The sequence below is a fragment of the Betta splendens genome, chromosome 8 (genome assembly GCF_900634795.4).
Source record: "Betta splendens chromosome 8, fBetSpl5.4, whole genome shotgun sequence".
Taxonomy (NCBI): Eukaryota; Metazoa; Chordata; class Actinopteri; order Anabantiformes; family Osphronemidae; genus Betta; species Betta splendens.
Window position 1 is genome coordinate 6,911,015 of NC_040888.2, and position 15,285 is coordinate 6,926,299.

Here is a 15,285-nt window from a genome sequence, read left to right on the forward strand (position 1 = left end):
CGCCCCTGGTCCCTGTGTTTCTTGGGCCAAGGTGTGCAGGTGGGCCAAGGTGTGCATCGGTTCCTGGCGGCCCGGCTCCGGCCGCACCTGCATCGGTTCCTGGCGGCCCGGCTCCGGCCGCACCTGCATCGGTTCCTGGCGGCCCGGCTCTACTTCCTGCCTCGTCCCTGTCTCTGCTGCCGGACTGGTGGCCTCGCCCTCGGCGCATCCGGCTGTTTCGATGGTGCTGCCTCCTGCGGCGACGTCCGCCTCGACTCCTCAGCCTCCTGGATCAGAGTCCGCCTGGAGGACATCGCCGTTCGGGGTGGTCCCCGTGGACGTTGGCCCAGCTCAAGGGCACTAAGGGTGCCACCCTGCCTCAGCGGCGGCTGAGCAGGATCTCGCCACGTCTTCACCCTCCGTGAGGGAATCCCTGGACTTTCTGTTTTTCCCGGTCATAGACTTTCTGTTTCGGTTTTGTGGACTCTCGTTTTGACCCTCCTCCAGTCCTCCCTCCACCCACCCTGCTTGTCTGCCTTGTCGGGGGGGGATTCGGTCCCTCCTCCTGAGACCGCCCTTCACCCGCCCTGGTTTGAGGGGGGGGGCTTCCGTGGGCGCCGTGGAAGGCGCCATGGGGGGGGGGGTACTGTCACGATCTGGAGTTTTGGTTTCTTGTTGTGTCCTGTGTTAGCGCAGTATTTCCTGTTTTAGTTTGTAGTACTTCCTGTTCACAGTCAGTTGCTCACTCACCGGTCCTCATTAGCCACACCTGTCCGTAATGAGTAATCACTCACCAGTATATAACCTCCACCTCTCACAGATTCAAGCTGCCAGATTGTTACGTTACGAACTTCTTTCCAGCGTTTCGTGTATAGTCTCTAGTGTATCGATCCTGATTGCCTTGACCGCCGTATCCTGCCTGAACCTTGTCTGTACCGTAGCCAGAGAAAGAACCTTGACTGAACAACTGACCGTGAGTTTTGCTTAGCCCTTGCCTGTACCTTCACCGAGATCTCCTGTGTACCGAACCTTGACTGCTTACTGGATTTGAGATTGCCTGCTCCCTGCTGTACCTCATTACCAAGCCTTGTGTATGATCTGGACCGTCTGACTCTGCTTTCCACAATAAAATCTGTGTTAATCATCACCTTGCCTCTATACTGTGCATGTTGGTCGGACGCCTGCCCAAACCTGACAGAGAACAGCTTCCATCTGAATCTCGTAGTTTGTTCAGACACAAATGCCCCTTGACTTCTATGAGTGAGAAGGGACTAGACAACAGCTTGTTGTTTCAGACTTTATTAGTGCTGGGTAGCGATCTACATAATCGTGCAACTTCATTGTGTTAACTGCATGAGTTTTCTATGATTAACTGCAGTAATGCAAGAAGCATTCAGTAACATTCAAAAGCAGTACATCACGCTTTTTTATTTTAAAACTACTTCTTTCCGGTGAGAGCAGCTGTTGGTAGGGCTGGACAATACTGCAAACTTTGGAGTCGATCCGATACCAAGTAAATGCTGGACCAGGATCTCCGATATCGATACCAATAATGATACTTTTTGACAATGAATGCAGTATCATATATAAAAGGGGTAAAAGACAGAACATATTTTCATAGCTGTTTGACATTTTTTCTAGTCTTTATACTTTTTGAGACTTTTCATGTAGCAAGTGATCTTGTGATGAGGAAACAAATCTGTTGGGGGCTCACAGAGAGTGAAAGTGTGAAAAAGCTGGATGGGGAGAACATGGTGAAGGTATGTCGATCACATAAACCAAAAAAAAGTAAAATGTTGGCCTGAAATTAAGCACAGACCCAGAATCTGACTCTGTCTGCTCCTTCTCTATAAACATGTCTGTGTTTCTTCCTGTGCTTCTCCTTCTCTGACTACAGGAACTGTCTGGGATTGACAAGCTTTTATCCAGTGGAGCCATCAATGGTAACAAGAATATCTCCACCTTTCTGGACATGATGGAGATTGCTCTGAGGTTCATAGGACCCTATACAAAGACCCTACAAATCAAAACAACTTTGTGCCATGTATTATAATAATCACTGACCAATGTGTGTCCTGTTTATGCAGAGCTGGAGCTGCTGGTACGTTTGGGGCCTGACTTACCTTGAGGACCTGTAACTTTATCATCTAAGCGAGTCCAGGCAAACCTCCCGCTGGAGACTGCTGCTGGAGAACCCTTCAATTAACCTGGTAATGCTCGTGGCTGTATATAACCAGTCATGGGGATGTAATTACATTAAGTGTGATGTGATGAATGTAATCGAATGTTCTCCTGTTATGACTATAAAAGGCTTCACAACAGTGGCCTTGCTGAGCTACGCAAACCTAGACTTTGCACACAAAATTTGTTTGGCCCTGCCTATGTCATATTAACATTAAGCAGGAAAATGATTAGGGTTGCATAATATCTAAATGCTTAAAATTTCCATCAGTGCTTTTTTACCACATAATCTTGTTTCCGTTCAGATAAACATTTTCTTCATTTTTATCACTATGTGGAAGTTGACACAGAAGTTCTCAGGATCAAACCAAGATCTTGATAATTTGCAACAAATAAAGTGAGTCTACATTAGGCTGCAGCAACTACGAATGAGTTCATGATGTACTGTAGTTTTTCTTTCTTTTTTCAGATTGAATTGTGGTTTGTTGCCCCCTCCAGGTGGTGGAAAGCACCACTGCTATGACTTACCTGTTCACCATCTTTGCGAGCCTTCAGGGGGTTCTGGTTTTTGTCATCCACTGTCTGTTTGATAAGCAGGTCCGTCACTCTCCTCTCAGAAATTACTGCTTTCTCCTGATTTTCTGTTTATGATTAAACTGTAGGTGAGGAAGGACTATGGGAAATTATTTTGATTATAACAATGTTTATAATAAAGCTTTTTTATTTTGGTACAATTTGTTTGTTGCCTGATAAATAAATATGCAATGCTGTCCAGGGGGTCCCTCCTTCACCCCTGCCTTTTTCTGACTTACGAGTCCTGTATGAATCATACATTGTACTGTAGGTTGTTAAAGGAAATTTACAAACCTTCACATTTAAAGTTAAAAAAAATGTGTACTGGAACGTTTATCTGTGATCTAACATCAGCTTTAACTGAGTGCTGTGCAACTGTGTGCAAAGTCACACCACACAACATAGGTGGTTGCTAGGGCTTCAGATAAAGAGCACAGGAAGTTTGTTTGTCAGCAGTATAATGTCTTAGCACATTTGGTCTGCCTTTATATATGTATATACATGTGTATATATATATATATATAATATATGACAAAACCACTTGAACAGCCATCGTCAAGCTTAGGATTAGAATGAGACAGGTTGAATCTTTAATATTCAAGCAGGAAGAACGGGTCCAGAAACAAACATGGTATGTAAAAACAATAATTTAGACGACAGGTTGGAGCTTCTGGCCTGCCGGTATAATGTGTTGATGGAACATAGAAGCAGCTGGAAGTGGGAGTGGGTCACAGTAAGTCAGGAAGCGACAGGAAGCATGTGTGTGGGTATGAAAACAGAGGGGGGCGAGACCTGGGGGGTGAATGCTGGGTGAAAGGGTGTAGATCATGGCACTTCTCTCCGGACCAGAACCTTTCATAATGACGGTCTTCAACATGTCAGCCGTCCAATCTCCACTCTGCAATGTACGGAACTGTAAGGTGTGGCTGTGTCTGCTTTCACTTCTTAAACAGCAACAGACTCCCGGCCGCAGTGACTGGGCTGAGGTTAAACGCATGGTTGGAGTTAGGCATTTGTGGTCAGGGTTAAGCCTGGTGTCTGAGTGCTCAGCTCTTAAAGGAATTCAATAAGTTAGAAAAAATATGAAACTGAATTAAATTCAATTCCATAATTGGTTCAGTGTTATTTATTTCCTGTTTTGTTATTTTATTTGACAACCTTTGTTATTAACAATGGGATTCAGCACCTACATGTCAAACAACACTACTGATTATTTATTATTTTTCCATTACTGATCTGTCACCAAGTTAAGAGCTTTTTTAAAACATGTCAAGCTCAGTTGCAACATGTTGTCACCACTTCCTCCGACGTCAGTGAAGTCAGCAAACTTCACTAGTTTTAACTTGTAAGTGTGAAGTGAGTGGAAAGTACCTCAGTACAGGTTTAGGTTTACAAAACTACGGAACTGATTAAAAAGGTCTTCAATAAATTCACACAACAGAGCAAAGCACCATCAGTGTTGATATGCATTCTGGTACTCGAATTTTAGAAGCGCATTTACCTAAAGACTAAAGAACTTTATACTTTTGGTTCTTTACCCGCATTTTCCCTACACACACCTAGTTTTCTGAGCAAACCTAGCACTAGATGCTGTCTCTCTACAGTGTGTGTTCAAAAATGTTGCCTTTTCAGTATTAGATGGGAAGTTTGACTCCATCTGGTGTGTAGCTGAAGCTGTAGTACTTTCTGCCACTTTCTCCAGCGTTGGTATGAAATGAGTGTATGCTCTTTGATCTGATGATTTCCCAAGCGAGCCCTTAATAAAAGACCAATGGATGGAAAATAGGGAAACTGCCATTATGCAGTATGACTGAATTCTTAACTTAAAGTATTTAAGTGTTAAGTGTAGCAATTGTTTTTATGTTTGCTATTTAAATTAACTTCCTCTCTCTGTTCACTATTTACATAAGAACATAAAATTGCTGATTTGTGCTAACAACACTCTTGTGAGGTTCAGCATGTGTCTGCTTATTACAAATGTTTCACACAGTATGACCAGTTGAGCAATAGTCCGCCCCACCCAGACATAACAGACTTAAAACAAACAATCATTATAGAAAGTAAATATCATTAAAAAATGTTTGCATCAAAGTCAAGTTTAGCTCGTTGTCATTGTGTACAGAATCTTAATTTTAGATAACCTGTGGAGATTTACTCTTTATTTGTCTTTTTGGTTTTTTTTATTTTTTGTCATTGCAGGACAAATAAAGCTTTTCTATTCTATTCTACTACTACTTTACAGGTTAGGCTGCCAGGAAGGATGTCAGCGTTATGCTATACTATCAGCCATGATAGTCACATAATCAGCATGAGAACTTATTTAAGTGTCGTGTAGAGTCACGTATAGTTGGAGTCACCAGTCGGAGACACGGGCAGCAGTCAGAGCACTTGGCCTCCATTCGGCCTTTTTGTCCCGTGTTTGTCAGGAAGTTGTTGAGACAGCTGGACCATATTGAGGACTTTCCTCATTGTTTGGGACTTCAGAAAAAATAATTCAAGAAAACAAAGCCACTCAACACAAAAAAACTTCCCGAACCTAATATGCACATGTCTAGTACGGGGCAGGAAGATGGGAGCGAGATAGCAGCACAAGCCCTGGATGACTGCCACGACGCTACTGGCTGAAAACACCAGAAACATATACTGTGGAATCAAGTACTCATCTAGTAAGAACTGATGAATTTCACTAGCTAAGGAAGTGAGTCATATAAGCTCACAGGCCTATTTATAGACTGGGGTTTATTATAGGTTGGGCAGATGTCAGTGCAGTTCAAGGTTCCTTATGATGATCGGGCTCAGGGACACAGTTTTGGGCCTGTCACCTGTCACCTCCATGTTCAATCCTGCAAAACCCAAATCAAAGCTTATTGTGTCCCCTGCCCATCAGAGAGCCCTGCAACGTCATGTAGACCAGCCAATAGCCTTAGCAGCATGAGCCTGACACTGAAAGTGTTGCTGAAAATTAAAGAATGAACTTAGCTTCAGTTTATTGTTCTTATAAACAATTATAAGTAAAGTTATATAAGGCAAAACCTGCACAGCACAGGCGTGAAAAATTTGCAAAGTGTGAGAATAAGAACACTTTGTTCTTTTCCTGCAACCTTTTCTAAGAGCTGTGTTTCCTCTTATTTAGATCACTTACATATGACAGCGTCTGAAGACTTTTGACTGAGCGGAACACATGACCTTTGACTATTCATTGAGCAGCTGCAGAGTCGCGCTGTCTTCAGGGAGCGGGGAAGTACACATTTGAGTTCAGTTCTTTCTTCACTTCTTTCCAAATGAGGTACAACATTGTGAGCATTGTTACATTGTCTGACACCGATGCAGTCTGAGGCTAAATCTATATACATGTCATCGCCATAGTTAGCAGCCTGCACGCTGCTCTGCCACTGGGAGGGTCCGGCAGACCGCTGTGAAACAATGACCATTCTCTGAGGCTCACCTCCTCCTGACCCAGCGAATCTAACGGAGACCAAATACAGAGAGACACGCAAAAACACGTGGAGACGTAAAACAAAAACGCTTTTTATTCTGTGGAACGTCTACCGATGTGTCTTATTCATTTCCTCCCACCATCACCCCGCGTGAACAGAAGCAGAAGTTACTGAAAATACTCTGACGCGAGCCTGTAAACCTCTGCGTCTGAGCAGTCCCACCCCTCCCTTCAGTTCAGTGTGTCACCTCAGGAGTAGAAGCCTGTCAGGAGGGGACCGAGAAGCAGAGGCAGACGGACGGAGCCAGAGGAAGGACGTGTCAGGAGATGTGACGCTACTGGCTGCTGCTTTTTGTTGTGCTTTGTTAGTTACATTGTAACTACTTCATTTGTCTTTTTGCCTGGATACAAATTGTTTTCTTCTACTTTTCCCTCAGTCATAGATTCAACTGGTCACACGACTGCAAAGAGTTAGGTTTTTTTTGTTCCGAGTGATTTAACTTTCATTCTAGTGATCTGAACATCATTTATCTCTTCACCATGGTGGCCAGGTTCTTCTTCTTCTTACTGGGTGAGTCACTTCTGTCACATACTGACACATTATGGATTTTTTTATTTAGCTTTTTTGTGGTCTCATGTGTTTTTACATATGTATTATGAAACACCATTTGTCATTAGGTGAACTTTATCTTAAGTAAGAAAAAAAGTGAAGAAGTGGAAAATATTCAATACAGCAGCTGTTATTTATACACTATGGTGACATCATGCAGCGTTCACAGCGGAGGAGAAAAAGAGGACAAAGCTTGATACTGTATGCAAAAAACGCACAGAGCTGTTAGCTAAGAAGCACATTTAACAGTGTCCCCAAATACTAACCCAACTGGAATCTGTGATTACAATATGGGCTGTGAGAAGCCTTTAATCAGACTTATATGTAAAACATATAACATATAACATTTTACTTCATCACAATGTGTTATTAGGGATAAAACATAAAAAAATGTAGCATGGGGGAAATAAAATATAATATGCAGCTTCTAAATGTTACTACTATACTGATCTGGCATCATGTAGGTGAACTGAACTCACAACACAGGATGTGATGCAATTGTGTACTTGCACTGTGCCAGCTGAGGTTTCCTCATATGTACTATAAGAAGCAGAATTGTTCAGATACAGTATATTATTATAGTAATAGAGCTGTTGGAAAAGAATTGAGAGGTCAATGTGGGAGTATCTGTGTTTAGCTGTGATGCGTTAAGATGGTGAAGGTGATGAACTGCAGGTTGATGGTTGCTTGTTTTTCAGCTCTGCACCTCTTTTTTATCATGGTGATGACACAACCACTCACCTGCCAGCCAGGATATGATGTCAAGGAAGGAAAGTGCATTGGTATGAAAATGAATTAATGTTTACAGTCAATTCAATATGTACACCCTATTTTAGCTTTTAAATACATTTCTCTTTGCTTATTAAGATCAAGATGAATGTGCTGCTGATGAGGATTATCCTGATCGTCACTCTCCATGTAAAGCGAACTCACACTGTATCAACACAGTTGGCAGCTTCTACTGCCTGTGTGCTGATGGTTATAGAACATCAAAAGGAGAAACTAATTTTACAGCTGATACATCTACAGAATGTAAAGGTGAGTTGTGTTGTATAAAACATTTCTGAAATTCTAAATAGTATTTAAATATCAAAACAATCTCATATTTTTCTTTTATAAATAAATGAATGTTTGGAGGACAAAGACATCTGTGGAAACCATTTAAAATGCAAAAACACAGTTTCATCTTATGAATGCATTTGTGATGATGGATTCATTTCCACTACTGAAATAAAGGTTTTCAATGAAAGTCACTATATTACATGTAAAGTTATGTAACATGTGTAAAGTGGTACGATGATTTCTTTTAGTTCAAGGTACAACCACATTGTGATTTTTTACTCATTCTGTATATTTTATGCTTTTTCTTTCTCATGCAGACATTAATGAATGTAAAGAAGAGAACATCTGTGGTAAAAATGCTGCCTGCAACAACACAATTGGTAGTTATAATTGTACCTGTAAAACTGGTTTTGGATTGAAATCTGGTAAAACTACCTTCTCTGGGAACAAGGAGCAATGTGAAGGTAAAGGATTTAACCACATGCTCTCAATACTATTTTTTGTGTTTTTATTACAGTTAATATATAATTATTCTCTTATTATGTAATAAAATAACTAAAAATATGACTACGTAGTGATTCAGATTCAATAGTTAGTAGGAAATCAGTGGCTTTATTATCACTAACAGCGTAAAAATGTATTTTTTTAGATATTTCTCTCGTAGACATATGTTTGACCAATAAGACCATCTGTGGAAATGGAACCTGTCACAGTGGTGTTGGTGGTCATCACTGTGCGTGTCACTCAGGATTCAGTAACTATGGCAACAATGCATCTCGCTGCACCGGTAACAACACACAGTAGCAATCAACTAGTTTTAACTTAGGTTACTGACCTAACTATAAACATGTGACACGTGTGCCTCTTCCTGTTTCCACAGAGTTAAGCTGTGATGCATTCAAAGATATGAGCAGTCTGAAAGAGGTAACAGACAAAAATGTGTTCATAACATAATAGTTTAAATGTCTCTTACTTTAAACCTGTGTTTGTCTCCAACTCACTTTTTCAGACATTTTATGTTGCAACTGATCTTGTGATGAAGATGAAACAAGTCTGTCTAGAGCTCACAGAGAGTGAAAGTGTGAAAAAGCTGGATGGGGAGAACATGGTGGAGGTATGTTTATAACACAAATCTAAAAAAGCCTAAAATGTTGGCCTGAAGCAGAGACCCAGAGTCTGACTCTGCCTGCCGCTTCTCTATAAACATGTCTGTGTTTCTTCCTATGCCTCTCCTCTGAATACAGGAACTGTTGTCTGCAATTGATGAGCTTTTATCCAGTGGGGCCTTCAATAGTAGCAAGAAAGTCTCCACCTTTCTGGGCTTGATGGAGATTGCTCTGAGGATCATAGGACCCTTTACAAAGACCCCACAAACCAAAGGATCCTCTAATTATACAGGTTAAATATGAATTTACATATATCAAATTTAGACTAACTTTGCTATGCTTCTACACATACACAACTTATCCATTCTGGTGTTTAAAACAACTTTGTGCCTTGTATTACAATAATCTCAGAACAATGTGTGTCCTGTTTATGCAGAGCTGGAGCTGCTGGTACGTTCAGGGCCTGACTTACCTCGAGGACCTGTAACTTTATCATCTAAGCGAGTCCAGGCAGACCTCCAGCTGGAGACCGCTGCTGGAGATCCCTCCAATTACCCTGGTAATGCTTGTGAATGTATATAACCAGTCATGGGGATGTAATTACATTAAGATGTGATGAATGTATTTGAATGTTCTCCTTCCTTTTTATGACTATAAAAGGCTTCACAACAGCGGCCTTGCTGAGCTACGCAAACCTGAAGGACTCTGCAGATGGATATTTTGCTGGAATGAAGCCACAGAGTAACCAAAGCTTTAAGATCAACTCACAAGTTGTGACTGTTGTCGTCAGCAACCGAGACACAAGCGTCCTTAAAGATCCAGTCAACCTAACCTTTTACCACCTGAACCCGGTAGCATGTGCTTTGCTACAAATGCTAATCATTTTACAGACTCCCCCTCTACTCGTCTACTAATCTATAGTTTATCTTACAGACCACTGAAAGCCACCAATGTGCATTCTGGGATTCTTCAGAGGAAGGTGGGACGTGGTCGGCTCGAGGCTGCAGTGTGGTGGAGTCCAACCCTGAGTACACTGTGTGTTCCTGCACCCATCTGAGCAGCTTTGCAGTGCTGATGGCGCTCTATGAGATGGAGGTTAAAACCCTTACATTCAAGTTGTTTCAGAAATAGTATATTTTGTACAGTATGTTTCGCTTAATACCATGAAAAGTAGCATCATCTCTCTCTCTCAATCTCAACAGGACAAGTTTGAGTTGCAGCTGATAACCTGGGTGGGAATGTCCCTCTCTCTTTTTTGCCTGTTCCTCTGCATCCTGACATTTTCTCTGATTCGCTCCATTAAAAGCCCAAGAACCACCATCCACCTGCATCTCAGCATCTGCCTCTTTATCGCCACTCTAATCTTCCTGGCAGGAATCTCTCACACGGAGAACCAGGTAAATATAGAAAAGCTATTGCACTGTCCTCAAAAATACATACATGATGAACACTAAAATACATTGAACAAAAATATAAGCACAGCACTTTTGTTTCAGAACTCAAAGATCTGAAACATTTCAGAGTGGCCTTTTATTGTGGCCAGTCTAAGACACACCTGTGCATTAATCACGCTGTCTATTCAGCATCATGGTATGGCACACCTGTGAGGTGGGATGGATTATCTCAACAAAGAAGAGCTCACTATCACAGATTGACAGAAACAATACTTGAGAGATATGTTTATTTTGTTTATGTAGAAAATGTTTGAGGTCTTTGAGTTCATCTCATAACAAATGGGAGCAAAAAAAAACGTGTTGCATTTTTTGTTCAGTGTTCAACAGATAACAAAGTAACAACACATAAGGAAATATGTACAGTACAGTATGTAAAGATGACTACTGTACTACTTTTAACTATTTACACTTTTTAATCTTTCTCCCTCCTGCACCAGGTCGGCTGTGCTGTAGTAGCAGGGCTGCTGCATTTCTTCTACCTGGCAGTATTTTGCTGGATGTGTCTGGAGGGCATCCAGCTCTTCAGGATGGTCGTCCTGGTCTTCAACACCAACTTTAAAACTCTTTACCTGATGGCAGGTGGCTATGGAGTCCCAGCTGTAATTGTTACAATCTCTGCCTTAGCGAATGCCAAAGGATACGGCACTAAGAGACAGTGAGTTCTCTTCACAGATAATGAAATTGTTTTATTCCTTATTCAAGGTTAGATTATTTACCAAATTAACTCTTAATATGCATTGCAGCTGTTGGTTAAAACTCGATTTCATCTGGAGTTTCTTTGCCCCTGCCTGCATCATCATAGTTGTAAGCAAAGGAATAATTATTGATTTGAACAAAACTTAAAAAATGCGAAACTGAGCAAAATCTCTGTTTTTTTCAAGGTCAACATTTTCTTCTTTCTCATCACTGTGTGGAAGTTGGCACAGAAGTTTTCAAGTTTAAACCCTGATTTGACCAATCTGCGCAAAATAAAGTGAGTGTGCACTGCTCTGTAAGACATTCATGCGATTATATATCCAGTAAAGAGAAAGAAATTAGTTCTAGTTCCAATAAAAGTCATCAAAGTTCTGTCCACCTTTGCCCCCTGCAGGGCATTCACCATTACTGCAGTGGCTCAGCTATGCGTGTTGGGCACAATGTGGATCTTTGGATGTTTTCAGTTTGAGGAGGGAACCATCGCCATGTCTTACCTGTTCACCATCTTTGGCAGCCTTCAGGGGGTCCTGCTCTTTGTCATGCACTGTCTGTTTTCGAAGCAGGTCAGTCACTCACCTCTTAAAAGCACAGCACATACTCTGCTGCATTTTTAAAAACTCATTTTGTTTCATGTTTTAAGGTGAGGGAAGAGTATGGAAACATTGTAAGAAGGTTCTCTGCACCTCAGAAGAAAAGATACTCTGAGTTCAGCACTTCACATTCCAGCAAAACTCATGTATGTTATTGATAAATATACTTCACCTCAATCACACTGATTTACTGTTTAACATTTGATCTCCAGTTATTTTATAGGGTGATGATAACAAGGTGATGGAAGGAACCTAAACTCTATTTTCTGGTGTCCCCAGGGATCGAAGACCATGCAGGACACGGGAGAGACTCGCATCTGAGAAGCTACACAGTCACAAGCAGAACATTTACTTTTCTGAAAGAAAAAAGTTCTGCAAATACTTATTCTTCCTGACCATCAGACGGTAGATGATGATAGTACTTAGAATCTATTTAATACAGCGAAAGGATTTCTTTAAAGTTTAAGTAAATGCTTAAGCAGAGCCAACAATGAGCTTTACGTTTAGAAACAAATTTTATTTTTTTGCACATTTCTCAAAAATTTAAAAAATTCATTTTATTTTACACAAATTTACACTTGTCTTTTAGACTTTCAAAATGAACATTTTATAAAGAGAAGCCTTGTGTCATGCAGGTACTTTAGCAAATGTGTAAAAGCACTTTCCACATTACACAGATTATATTATCAAAAACACATTTGTGTATACTGTATATATTGTTTCGCAATTCAGGTTCAAGTATTATTTGACTGGTGACTGTTTCATGCTCTATTCAGCGTGTTTCAATATCTTCAATGTACATATTGTATTTTTATACTCAAAGTTGATTTAATAGATGACAATTTTTATTGTAACAATGTTTAAGTACTGGCTTAGCTTCTATGTTTCACAGTGCTATTATTTCTTGTTATTTGATTTTTATATGTTTTATATAAAATATTTTCTTAGTTTCCGTTCCTCTAAGCTACAAAAGTAAATCATTTATTCAATGTACAATGGCTCCATTATGAATCTGTACTGTTAGTAAATTTATCAGAATAAAAATGTAGCACTAATGGAGACAAGTATATTAGAGAAGCAGTCAGAAAGTAACTGTATAACAATTTTTTCTTTGAAGTTGAAGCCTGTTTTAGAATTTTTATTTTAATTCTGATATACATGATAGAAGATAAAACAACAACTTCCTTCCTGTTTAAATAGACATGCTGGTCACAAAACCTATAATCTGTCATCAAGGTTTTAAACGTTACTTTTTTTATTTATGTTTTTTTTTGTACTGTTCAAATGGAAAACCTACAGCAGTATTTTATTTTCTAAACAGAATAGCAAGAAACCCTGGAGACACCTTATCACAGCACTTTGTCTCAGTTGTTTATGTAACTGATGGTGGGTGATAATCGTCATGGTTTCCATTTAGAATGTCTTTTCGAGAAATGTTTATTGGTTAGTTATACTTGCCGGAAGGAAGCTAGAAAATGCAGATGCCACATGTGGAGATAAAAGGGACAGCAGGCTAGACAGGGAGAAACGTCAGACGATAAAGAGGCAGAGGGCACATAACGTCAGCGAATGAGAGCAAATTATAGTAGACAACGGGGACAAATGGATGTGGCACATCAGGCATCCCTGAAGAAACACATTAGTTCTCTCATGTTAGTACAGAGCGGACAAAAACAATTGACAAGAAGGTACGTTTCCATTATTATTCATTTTAACTTAGTCATTTTGTTTATAACCTAGTTGGGATGTGTTATTCCTCCTTTTTAGCCAAATAGACTAAGTGAAACTGAAAGGTCTACAGAAAAGATGTTTATTGGGTGGAAAAGGCTTTCAGGCTAAATATCTGCCACAAGCATGTAGACACATAACTACTGTAACATATTCAATATATATATTAACATATGAAAACAAAATAAAAATGTGCTAGAAGATGGCTTTGAACTAATATCTTTTTTTACTTTTCCCATAATACTGTCCAGAGGACACTGAAGACGAGGATGCCATCGATGTTCACAACAGCATTTTCTAACTCCTCAGTACCTCCTGTGCTTTACCACAACCTGAAAGTCAATTCCTCTGAACAGCCGGGTCCCTGGTTCAATGGTAGCTCTATGCCATCCATCAGTTCTGCAGGCCTAGGGATGTCTTGTTTCACCATGATATTTGGTACCATCTCCAACCTCTCTGCGCTGGGGATCCTGGCTAATTCTCGCATCCGATTACACCCTCGATCCAAAGCACCATTCTTGCTATTAACAGTGGCTTTACTGATGGCCGACCTAGGAAGTCATGTGATCCCAGGTTCCTTTGCTTTGTATTTGCACATGCAGACTAATGTGCCTGGCAGGACATTTTGTCAGATCTTTGGTGCCAGTATGGTGTTTTTTGGCTTATGTCCTTTGTTCATAGGCTGTGCGATGGCAGTCGAGCGCTGCGTGGCCATCACTCAGCCCTTTTTCCATGCTGCTATGATAACAATGGCTCATGTGATGCGAGTTGTGTTACTTTTGTCTTTTGTGGCATTTTTGCTGGCAGTTCTACCTTTTTTTGCAGTGGGTACTTACACTTTACAGTTTCCCGGCACATGGTGTTTCTTGCCCATCAATGAGTCACACTCTATAGCTGACACCAACCTGATTCTGGCCTTTTCATGTCTGGGGCTCACTGCACTCAGTCTTTCCCTGTTCTGCAACATCTTTAGTGGTCTGGCATTGTTGTTGGCTAGAATTAGGCCTCACCCTCGCAAGAAAAAATCAGCAGCTCGATCTTCCCAACGTGCATCATCTGCCTTGTCTTCCTCTCTGTTCTGCTCCCTGGATATGGAGATGATGGTGCAGCTGGCGGTCATTACGGTGGTTTCCTCTGTGTGCTGGGGCCCTTTCCTTGTGAGTAACAGTATTCAGCTTGTGCCTAAAATATTTCAATATTTAGTGATCAGATATTAAAAAATAAAATATAATTGATTATGGCTCACAAGTCTTTCTGTGTCTACTCTACACAACAGATTCACATTCTTGTGATGCAGTTCAACCAAATGCCCTCCACTAATGAAGAAGATGAGTTTACTCTTCTGGCCCTACGTATGGCAGCTTGGAATCAGACTTTGGACCCTTGGGTTTACATCCTATTGAGGAGAGCAGTGCTTTTCAGAATGTGTGTGTCCACCAACAGAAACCCAATCTAACAACAAAAGCCACTTTCCAAGAAAGCCTTGACTTTGCAATTGCTTTTGAACTTTGAACTCTTTGAACTTTGAACTTTGAAATAAAGTATTTCTCTAATGTGTGTGTGTGTGTGTGTGTGTGTGTGTGTGTGTGTGTGTGTGTGTGTGTGTGTGTGTGTGTGTGTGTGTGTGTGTGTGTGTGTGTGTTCAAGTACAAGGATTAAAACTGCATTAGCGAAGCTTGGCCTATTTAACAATCCTCTACAAGGACGCAGGGTGAATACAGGATGGAAACACACTTTCACAACATCTCTCAACATTTAGTTAGTAGTCTGTGGTGGTGCTACTATCAATAGCAGCCACCTGCAAGTTTAGTGGTCGGGACATTGGGCGGGTTTAATACTGACCAATCACAAACGAGAACGGCTAAACAAG

At 40.8% G+C, this 15,285-nt stretch overlaps 2 protein-coding genes and 1 long non-coding RNA gene across 3 annotated transcripts; all 3 read left to right on the forward strand.

The window, feature by feature from the left end:
- Positions 1–684: 684 nt before the first annotated feature.
- Positions 685–2,784, forward strand: LOC129604491 (uncharacterized). Its single transcript, XR_008695410.1, has 2 exons — positions 685–1,971; positions 2,067–2,784. It is a non-coding gene; the product is annotated as an uncharacterized LOC129604491 (long non-coding RNA).
- Positions 2,785–6,005: 3,221 nt separating this feature from the next.
- On the forward strand, positions 6,006–13,620 carry LOC114860365 (adhesion G protein-coupled receptor E2). The gene is made up of 18 exons (XM_029158887.3): positions 6,006–6,740; positions 7,478–7,561; positions 7,647–7,817; positions 8,159–8,305; positions 8,491–8,628; positions 8,722–8,765; positions 8,851–8,955; positions 9,086–9,239; positions 9,384–9,506; positions 9,608–9,798; positions 9,881–10,042; positions 10,150–10,344; positions 10,839–11,056; positions 11,145–11,205; positions 11,283–11,374; positions 11,492–11,660; positions 11,738–11,833; positions 11,967–13,620. The coding sequence occupies exons 1-18, from the start codon at positions 6,710–6,712 to the stop codon at positions 12,006–12,008; spliced, it is 2,223 nt and encodes a 740-aa protein (XP_029014720.1). The 5' UTR covers positions 6,006–6,709; the 3' UTR covers positions 12,009–13,620.
- A 64-nt stretch (positions 13,621–13,684) lies between these two features.
- Positions 13,685–14,926, forward strand: ptger1c (prostaglandin E receptor 1c (subtype EP1)). The gene is made up of 2 exons (XM_029158892.3): positions 13,685–14,572; positions 14,692–14,926. The coding sequence occupies exons 1-2, from the start codon at positions 13,685–13,687 to the stop codon at positions 14,869–14,871; spliced, it is 1,068 nt and encodes a 355-aa protein (XP_029014725.1). The 3' UTR covers positions 14,872–14,926.
- Positions 14,927–15,285: the final 359 nt, after the last annotated feature.

Coding starts and splice junctions, on each gene's coding strand:
- ptger1c (XM_029158892.3), top strand. CDS start 13,685: ATGCCATCGATGTTCACAACAGCATTTTCTAACTCCTCAGTACCTCCT. Junction 14,573..14,691: donor TGTGCTGGGGCCCTTTCCTT/GTGAGTAACAGT, acceptor TCTACACAACAG/ATTCACATTCTTGTGATGCA.
- LOC114860365 (XM_029158887.3), top strand. CDS start 6,710: ATGGTGGCCAGGTTCTTCTTCTTCTTACTGG. Junction 8,766..8,850: donor ATATGAGCAGTCTGAAAGAG/GTAACAGACAAA, acceptor TCACTTTTTCAG/ACATTTTATGTTGCAACTGA. Junction 10,345..10,838: donor TCTCTCACACGGAGAACCAG/GTAAATATAGAA, acceptor CTCCTGCACCAG/GTCGGCTGTGCTGTAGTAGC.